General features: G+C 34.5%; 1 protein-coding gene across 1 annotated transcript in view; it reads right to left on the reverse strand.

The window, feature by feature from the left end:
• Positions 1 to 8,223: 8,223 nt before the first annotated feature.
• The window catches only part of HELRODRAFT_181969 (hypothetical protein), a gene marked incomplete at both ends in the record, with an annotated part of 3,989 nt that continues 1,586 nt past the window's right edge, over positions 8,224 to 10,626 (reverse strand). The window contains 3 exons of the mRNA XM_009031741.1: positions 8,224 to 8,307; positions 9,524 to 9,700; positions 9,913 to 10,048. Of these exons, the coding sequence (XP_009029989.1) occupies positions 8,224 to 8,307; positions 9,524 to 9,700; positions 9,913 to 10,048 (397 nt within the window). The remainder of the gene's footprint in view (positions 8,308 to 9,523; positions 9,701 to 9,912; positions 10,049 to 10,626) is intronic.

Consider the following 10,626-nt stretch of genomic DNA (forward strand, 5'->3'; position numbering starts at 1 on the left):
TGTCTTGAAACTCGGCGTTCTAAATAATAATTTTGGATGGTCAAACACTTTCGTCACATCATTTTGTATTTGTGCTCATCATTTGGTTAAACAGGCAAGCGACCAACCAAGCACGCAACAGGAGGGAGGTTTCTGGATGTCATATTTGCTGACCAAATTGCGTTACTCGTTATGTGCGGGTTGATCCCTTATCATGAAGGAAGGATCGGGATCTGGTTATTTCGTCAACAAATTATACATAAATTCGTATCAGCTATCAACGCTCAAAACTGGCCAATAAAACAAAATCATTGTTTTTCTTAAAAATAAAAGGATCAATCTAAATGAACTGATAGAATCCATCTGAAAAATACCCAAAAAACTCATGAAGTCTGCTAATGAACAAAAAATTTGGCGAAATCGGCAAAAAGTTCAATAACAGCTTATGATGTTTAACCTCATCTAACAGAAAAGTCCACCATAACCTTTGTTATTAATGAGACTTCTAGTTTTTAACAAATTGTAATTATTTTATTACTAAGAGGTGTCTTATTAATTTTTTTTATTTGTCAGCTAAAGCCACCTTTGGCATTTACTTTGAACACTCAAAGCCAAAAAGATGCACACATTTTTCCCAACAGCAAAACAATGACAGCAAAAAAGCAGTGAACATTGTTCAGCGTATAATGCAGAAAAACGTCATAGATGCAAAGATATATATTGATGAAACAAAAATTAACTAGTTAGTTGAATTAAGCACAAAAAGTTTTGTAAAATAAATAATAGTGTAACATTTCTCAAAAATAGGGAGTCAATAAAATTATAAATTTTTCCTTTCCATTGTTCATCCCATTTTCGATGACAGTCGCTAATGCAAGTTGTCTTTTAAACATCGCACACATCTTCCATTAAAGATTATATTCTTTTATTTATTTCGTATAAAATTTATATTCTGCCGACATGTTGTGTGATAGTCCAAAAAATGCTTCCCACTAACATTTTTTATTTATAACCACCTTTTATAAAACAAAACAAAATTTCAAAAACAAAATTTATTCATCCAAAACATTTGAAAGTTTATTGAAAGCTGCCAACACTTCTATTTGAGAGGCCATCAATCGTCTCATGAGAAAGTTGCAACTCATGAATGTACTGCATGCTACAGATGGCAACCTGCACATGCAGGGCAACATTTTGCATTATTAAATAACCAGGCTAACAAACAAAACAACAGCTGCAACAAATTATTAACACAAGTAACATGGATGGAATTAAAACAAAGTCGACTTAAATATTAATGACAATTTTAGCGTGCTGCATTGCTTATCAGTAATGATTTAAAGAAACGAAGAGCCAAAAGCATTTGAAGTGATTTGGTTTGCATCCACATGTAGCATGAGACATGATTGAAATATTTTTCACCGACCTTTGTTGGCATTGGTTGATGAACGGTTATTGATGAGTGAATGTAAACAAACGTGTGTACTGATGACGACGACGATGATGATGACGCGAGAGTGATGATGACGATGTGCGCAATGAAATGTGATCCCGGCCACTATCATCATCACCATCATCATCACCATCATCGTCACCATCATCATCGTCATCATTAGTTGCTTTGTTTGCCATGCTGAATTGACATGTTCCTCAATTAATTATGTTCAATCACGTTGTTGTTTGACCAGCTCTTATATATATACCTTCGCATATTCAACATTCTGTGTCTGCTTGGATAATTATATCTGTGACGTAATATGTTTGCTAGGGGTAATGATGATATTAAATTATAAATTATCATAAAACAAATTATCGTTCTTTATGGAAGTGTGTCTGGTTCAATGCTATTTTAATTAACTGCTCCTTCATTTATATCAAGGGTGGACGAATGTTATTTTAGTCGGCCCGCGAGGCTTTGTTCGCCAAAAAAGGTCGGCAGCCAGATATTATGACCAAAAAAAAGAGCTACAAATCTTACAAAGATTCTCTCCCGGGTCGAAAAAATTTGCTATCTAAGTACATATGCGGCCCTTCAAAGGTAAATTGATTCTCAATGCAGCCCTCACAGCAAAAGTTTTCCCACCTTTGATTTATATAATTATATTTATTTAATTTGTTGTTTTATTCTCAATATATTGGTTTTAGTTAGTGTGGAAAAGCATTAAAAGTAGCATAACTAAATTAATTCAGGATCAAACTATAGAGGTAAACAACAACAGCAGCAGCAACAAAAAAGAACAACAAAATAACGTCAATAAGACTGCGCGAACATTACATAATGACATGACAATAAAATCGCAACCAAAGAAGAGTGACGGAAATATCATTATGAATTTTTTACATCTCTAATCAACACAAATATAAACACCATAGAGCCACCAAACAATCAGCAGATGAAAGGTGCATGTGTGATGCGTGATTTAACATTCACACACACACACACACACACACACACACACACACACACACACACACACACACACACACACACACAACATTCAATACATTCATTCGTCGAAATCACCAGCACCCAATACTTACTGCTCTCTATGTTGTCCATTTCTTTGATGTTTTTGTAAATGTTTTTATCGTTGTAGATGATGCTTTGGGATTGTTGTTGATTTGATTGATATTGTTGCTGATGCTCTGGTTGCTAATTAAATGTTTGTTGCTGTTGTGATGCGGAAGTTATTGTTAAAGATGTTGGTAATGGGGTAGTTAATGTTGTAACTATCCGTGCCTTTGTTGTGGGTTGATCTGTTGTTTGGTTGAACGTTGCTTGGTTTGGTGATGTTTTTAATGTTATTGGTGTTGTGACTTAAATTATCAATGTTTAAAATATTATTGTTGTTGCCGATGTTGCTGTTGTCTAAACTTTTTTCAGTTTTGTTGTTACAGTCGATGAAGTTGTTGTTGATGCTGGTAAAAAGATTGTTGTTGCTTAGACTGTTGTGACTTCTGAGGCTTCCAATATTCACGTCATCGTCCTTGCTGCTAATATCAATATTTGTGTTGTAGCTCTCGATAGTTTTGTTGTTGTTGTGTTTGTTGTTGTGTTTGTTGTTTTTGTTATTGTTGTGACGTTCGTTGTTGAAAAAATTTATTGTTTATGATGTTTGTTTTGTGAGATGAGTTGACGAGTTGGTCAGGATCGCTGTTAGTTGATGAAAAATTGTTTAGCTGTTGCAAGACATGTTGGTTGTTAAGATTACTGTTTTTCAAAGTGTAGTTGATGAAAAATTGTTGCAAGACAGGTGGATGAGGTCGTTGGACCAGCAGCTCTCTTGACTGATGTTTTCAACGCGGTCTGAATTTTTCAATCCATTTTATTTTCACAAAAAGTTGTTGTTTGTGTTTAAGTTGGGACATGAAAAGTTGTTGGTCTTGCTTGGTTTCTTATTTCACTCGATCATAATTTTTAAGTTGCTTGCTCGTGTGAGATGTTGTTGGGTTTTTGTTATTCAAATCATCGCTTTGTTTTGTAGCTGCGGTTTTTATAGGTTTCGTGATTTACAGCGCTCTTCTGAGTTGTTTTTTTTTTGTTTCCAGTAAAATTTTTTTAACATCACTTTGCTATTTCAATGTTTCTATTACTGCTTTTGTTAAAGTCATTGCCGTTGTTAGTGTTATTGAAATTGTTAGTGTTTGTTAGCCCAGTTCAATTCATGGTGGAATTTCTGTTTTAAAAGAAGAAGCAGAAAGCGTTTGTTCAGTTGGCGGGAAAAGATATTGGACGATACGGCGGGCAATAAAATTGAATTATCAAGATTATTAAGCCTCCAAAAAATATTTACGACGGCATTTAAACTTTGGAGATTGTTCCAGTTTTCATTTTAGCTTTCTATTTAGGTTTTAGATTATCTGTTGTACGTTTGTGTTGTCGATGGTTTGTTGTTTGTGCGTGAATAGTTTGTTGTATGTGTGGGGATGGTTTGTTGTTTTTGTGGGAATAGTTGTTGTTATATTTTTGAATGCGTTTGAGTTTGATTGCGTTGTCATTTATCATGTCTGTTTGATTTGTTTGTGTTGTGATATTTGATTCGCTTGTGATTAAATATTTTAGTTTTATCTTGTATTTGCGGTAAGATTTAGTATTAGTAAGTGTATTCTACACACAAGATCATTTGCCTGATCTTATCTCTGTTATATTAAAGCTGATTGGTTGTTGTTGATGACGATGTTGTTGTTGTTGTTGTTACTTTTTGTTGTTGATATTGTAGCGTATGTTGATTAGTTAGGCGATATTATTTTTGTTATTATTATTATTGTTGTTGTTGTGTTTAGTAAATAATTTATTACACTGTGGTTTTGTTTGCATGTTCTTTCACGAGGTAGAGCAAGTCATTGTGCGTCTAACAAACTATTCATTATGTTGTTGCAAATAATATTTTTAGAATTAAAATTTTGTTGCAAATGGGAAATGAGGATTTTATGGGATGTTTTAGTTTTGTTTTTGTTGTTTCAATAAAAGTATTGTCATGATTTCCCAGTTGTTTAAAGCTTTTAAGTCAAAGTGTTGTTATTTGTCAATAAGTATAAACATTCTGCTGGGTGTGATGCTTTCGAGGTTTTTTCATTTTTTTTGCAGTGTTGTGTTTGTTGAAGTTGTGTTGTTTTATTATTTGTAGCTCAGACTGTTGTTTTTTAGTGTGTTGATAAATGTTTAATACTAATATGCAGTAGTGTTTTATGTTGTGTTTGATGTCGTTGCGAGATTGCCTGCGAATGTTGTTAGAGATGTTTCAAAGTTGTCAGTACCGACGTGCCTGCTATCGGTTTCATCAATTAGGAAATCCACGTTCTCCAGTTCATACCTTTGTTCACGATTGATTCCAATGTATGGGACAGTTGGTTTTTGGTTATGAATGTTGGAGTTCAGATATTGTATGATGTATTATATTGTATGATTATCTGATGATGTTCTTCATGTCACTTCGAATCTTGATTGCGATTGTTGAGTTGTTGTTACTGATAATGAAGTAAGTTGTTGAATTGTTGTTAATTGCTCGTAGTGAAGTCGTGTTTGTTGCTGCAACAACTGATACTTTGACTGGATGATGATGACGTTTGTTGTTCTTTGTTGTTCTTTGTTGTTTTATATTCGTTTTTGGTGATGTTGTTTTGTGTTTGTTGTTGTTTTAAACAGTTGATGCGTTTTTGAGATGGTAAAAAATTGTTGTTATATTTGGTTTATATGACTAAATGAAGTTTGTTGAAATTTATTATGAAAATTTATTTAAAATTTTGATAAATTTAAATTTTCAAAAGAAGATTATTCATCGGTTTGTTAATATAATTGGAATAAAGAATAATGTTTTACGTTTGTAAATGGTGAAATTTGCTAAAACCATTTCATAACCTTATTTAAAATGTAAACAAGGAAGTTATGTTTTGATGGATTTCCACCGATGATGGTTCGTATCGTATCGATAAGATGATGGTTCGTATCGTATCAATTAGATGATGGTTCGTATCGTATCGATAAGATGATGGTTCGTATCGTATCAATTAGATGATGGTTCGTATCGTATCGATAAGATGATGATTCGTATCGAATCGATAATAATTATAGAAATTATAATATTCCGCGAATTGTGTTTCGATTTGACAAATGTTTAACAAAATTTATTTTCGCTACCGAACATTAACTTAATTATTATTTACTAATTAAAAATGTAATAAACAATATTTTAATAAATAAATATAATATGAATTTAATGAATTTAATGAATAGGCTGATGTGAGTTAGTGTTTCGCTCCCAAGTTGTTAAAACTAATTCAAAAGACCAATCAATCAATGAAAAGTCGAAACAAATAAACTGAAATCTCGACAAATACCACATTTCTAATTATTATTTTGAGTCTAACTCCAGCAACAAGCGAGATGATTCCAATTCAACTGTCTCAAGCGTTAAAACGGACACAACACATCAACGCATGTTCGTTCGTCGGAGGCAGATACGGTTAATGTATACGGTTAATGTATATACATTTATATTTCTTGTTAGTACACAAAGCGCTTCGGTTTTAATTATATATATATATATATATATGTGTGTGTGTGTGTGTGTGTGTGTGTGTGTGTGTGTGTATGTGTGTAAGTAGTATCTATAAATATATGCCTATGTGTGTAAGTTGTATCTATATATATATGCCTATGTGTGTAAGTTGTATCTAAATGATCTGTGTGTGTGTGTGTTTGTGTGTGTGTGTGTGTGTGTGTGTGTGTGTGTATTTAAAATGTGTACAAAACTACAAAATGACGAAGTTTGGATAGCTTTATTGCAAAATCGTGGACATTTACGACAGGCTTACATCATGTTTATGTCGTATCACTGTTGATGATGTTGTTGATGTTATTGTTGTTGTTGCTGTTGTTGATGTTGTGGTTGTTGTTGTTATGGTTGTTGATGTTGTTATGGTTGTTGTTGTTGTTGTTGTTGTTATGGTTGATGTTGATGTTGTTGATGACGTTGTTGATTTTGACGATGTTGGTGACGTTGTTTATGATAATGATGTTCGTGATGATGGTGTTTACGATGATGATGTTTGTGATGATGATGTTTTTAGCTGTAGTGCTATTTTTCATAATGTTGTAGATGGTGGTGTTGTTTTTGTTGTTTGCATTGATTTTGCTGCCCATTTCTTTCCGTGGTTCACAAAGACTTCATGGAGCTAAGTTGTTCACAAGAACCATTAGAAACTGGCATGGAAAATACAAAATAAATGATTTTCAATAAATCATTTCCTAAGTTTTTATCTTCAAGTTTGATGAAATAATTCTCCCATCCACCATCGACGCTTTTGTATTTTTCAACCAAACGCGTTTAAATACAGTTTGTTGCAAGGCAGAATGATTGTCATTATTCCGTTATTCCATTTAACAAGATAATTCAAGTTGAATTGGTCATCGAGATGTTCACTTGTAATAAAATTTTTAAAAGTATCTCTCAAAATTTTCTTCTTAAGCTTAATTGTAGGATATGTTTTTTTAATGATGTACGTACAAGCAACTTAAATTGAACTACATACGCCAATCTTATTTCGTTGCAGTGATTGTCGGCATAATTTACTTTTGGCATCAAATTCCGCATTCTTCTTCAAACTTCCCCCTCCTTCAACCACTCGTCAATAAATGAACCATAAGCCTCCTTGTTTTGACTTCAGCTCTCAAACTTTGAAGTAAAAGGCATCGATTTAGACATTCTATAATTAATTTATTAACAAATAGTATCAACATCAAACGACTGTTGAGCATTTATTAATTTTCAGTTTACTTTCAATATTTTTCATTTGTCTGTCGTAAAAATGGTGTTTCCAGCTCTATGCAGAGCGTTATTGATTGGGCTGTTGTCGAGAATGATGCCGCTGTACGTGATGTTCTTTTCAATCGAGGGGCGAGAACGTTCAACTTTTTCTTTTTTATTTTATGGACATAAGTTTTTATTTCTATCATTTTATACTATTGCCTTGCATGTTGTAACAGTTTCTGCGTTTGTCAGTTTCTGATTTTTCAAGGAATAACATAAAAAAGCCTCAGCATGAAATGTTTGCAAGCATCAGCAGGATCCATTCAATAAATGACACCAAAATATTCACATCAGGTTTATGTTTGAATAATGCATCTGTGCCCTGGGAATCCAATCAATTGAATGGGGAATTTCAAGATGGCGCAAATATTGACAATTTTAGGAATTTTTTTATCAATCAATACAATCAAAAATGATTTAAAACAACAAATACACAATAACCAGCAACATTTACAATTTATATCGACGTAAAATGAAGTGAACCTACAAACATGCATACATATCTGCTGTTCGCCATCACAGAATTAACAAAAATTTTCGTACAAACATGATAAAATAAACAATACGTGAATGTGGAAAGAATGTTGGTGCCACATGTTTGTTGTCCATTGATGATTCTATAGTTCCATCACAACGCACATGCTCCAATCATTGATCTCCTTCAAAGAAGTTCTCGGCTTCTTTTATCTTTTCAATTTAATAATCACCAAATAACAAGCGGTTTGCTGAGTATTAATTTTTGTAAAATTAAATATTTTTGAAACTCAATAATAGTCACTAAAATAAAGACAAAATGAAAATCGACTTAATAAGAAAAAATGTATAACTATATTTATACAAAGCTGAGATAATAGCAGCATTCATTAAGTTTTATTCGCCTCCACGCATTCAAACTTGCACTGACTCATGCATAATGATGGCTCGCTTCTTCTAATTAGGAATCTTCCCACATGGCTTCATCAAAAAGTCGTTCCCTTTTGAAGATTGCATGAAAGAGATGTGATGAGGTGGTGTGTCGCTGGTTGGGTGGATGTCATAATTAATATTTGATGACTTCCATTGATGGAATAAGGAAGGAGGCATCGGCCCAGCGGCCAAAAATTTACAAAAAGTTTGCGCGATAAGCAAAAAAATGATCCCGCCAGCTTAATTTTGCCCACACCAGCAAAAATTTCGAAAGTTTTGGCCCCGTGCCAATTTTAAAAATTATTGTCTACGCAGTCAACATTGTCTAGATTGGCCAATGATGACTTCTTAATGGGTTGCAATGTTTTTACTTCTTGTAAGTGGATTTCTTAAATAATAATTTTGTTAGTGTTGGCAGACGTTTTTGATTGTAAAAATCGTTTAAATAAAGAATTTAATAAAATTTATTTTTTTCGAAATAAGTATTTAAATAAATACTTTGTAAATTCTTTAACAAACTGGATTTTTATCGAATTTTGAATTTCAAAAAAAAACATTGTATTACGCTTGTTTGGTTGCTTTGAAGAAAGTTTCAATTTAAAGACGACTATTAAAACAAATATTTTTCAAATCAATATTGCAGATTTTTTTCACAATTACATGCATATATATATATATATACATAAGTACGTAAATGCGCCTTGGCCCTGGGCGTGGTCGAACTCAAGACCAAACTCTACCCGACTCAGTTGGGTGTCGGAATTAAGGATGGCGCTGAGGCCGCTGTTCATGCGGTTCGAAGATTGGTCACCGACCTCCCCGATCAATGGGGGTTTCTGAAACTGGACTTTAAAAATGCCTTCAACGCCTTGAGAAGAGACTCGATGTTGGAGGCTGTCAAACTTTTTTGCCCCAATATCTATAATTTTTGCCATTCTGCCTATGGCGGAGTCTCTCCTCTTGGCTACCACTCTTGGGTTGTAAAATTGTCCGAGGGGGTACAGCAGGGTGATCCCCTTGGTCCTTTGCTGTTCGCACTAACTCTTCATCCACTCTTAAAGAAAGCTTCGTCCACTTTCGTTTGCGCTTATCTGGATGATATCAGCATTGTTTCGGACGGCCCAACTCTGGCCGATAGCTACGAATATCTGAAGCATAACTCCGCTGCAAATGGTTTAGAGTTAAACATTAAGAAATGCGAACTTCACTGCCAAAGTTTATTTCAGGTGCCACATGCGCTGGCTAGAATACCCAGAGTTGGTGCATCAGAACTGAGTTTTTTAGGCACACCCTTGGTCGAGGGCGATTATCAAATAAAGTTTTTTGACCAAAAGCTCTCTGAGCTCAAATTCGCCCTGGGTCGTGTTTCCTGTCTTTTGGCCCATGATGCCTTGACTATTATCCGCAATGCCCTCAGTTTGCCCAAATTGGTGTACTTCCTGCGTACATCCAAACACATTGATCTTTCTAAATTGGGCGAATTTGACAGAACCCTGCTCACCGCCCTGTCGTCGATTTGCAATGTTCAAGTGACCGACAGTGGTTGGTCCCAGGCTCACTGCCGATTTGGTGGGCTGGGGTTGCTTAGCGTGGTTCAGCTGGCTCCAGTTGTTTATAATTCTTCTGCCGCTGCCACTCTTGACCTGCAGTCTTCCCTGCTCCACCGATTTTTTCGTTGCCGCGATATTCTTCCCCCAGTGTTTGTCGACCAACTGACTGACAGGCCCAGTGAAAACAGGCCAGGGTTGTGCGAAAGCCAACCGACTGACTGACAGGCCCAGTGAAAACAGGCCTTGGATTCTGTAAAAACGAATCCGCCTCTTTCTTTTGTTTTTCTTGTGCTATTTGTGGACCTAGGGTTGTTTGCTGGATTCTATACTCATTGGTATAGTTTCGCACGCAGCTTAGAATTTCCAAAGGCTCCTATTTTTGTAATTTTTCTGCATTCATTTTATTTATTTCTCGGAGTTGTATCGACATCACCATCGGATACACACGTCGAGGTTGTACGATTAAACGGCAAGAAACATATCCCAAGTCGAAGACCCAACAAGAAGAAGTTCTATTTCCAGTATTCCAGTTTGTTCATTGACATTATTTTTTTTTACATTATTCTAGAGTTCATTTAGTTCAATTCCTTTTCATTTACTTCCGTCGATTAATAAAATTGTTATCGAATATTTATACGCGTTCGTGTGTTACTCAGTAAAATCATATAATTCGAAAAAGCCCAGTGCCGCACAGGACTGGTCGAACTCACGATAAAAATATACAAAAAATTATTGTCGGACCATAAAAAAAATTCCCTGAGAAAGATAGAGGAGGAGATTACCTCACCACCAGTTGCAAAATTTCCGACAATACAAATATACATACGAAACGAAACGCAACGAAATTTTATTTGTTTCTCAAAATTGAAAATTAAAAGAAA

The sequence above is a fragment of the Helobdella robusta genome, assembly GCF_000326865.2.
Source record: "Helobdella robusta unplaced genomic scaffold HELROscaffold_78, whole genome shotgun sequence".
In the NCBI taxonomy this organism is placed as follows: Eukaryota; Metazoa; Annelida; class Clitellata; order Rhynchobdellida; family Glossiphoniidae; genus Helobdella; species Helobdella robusta.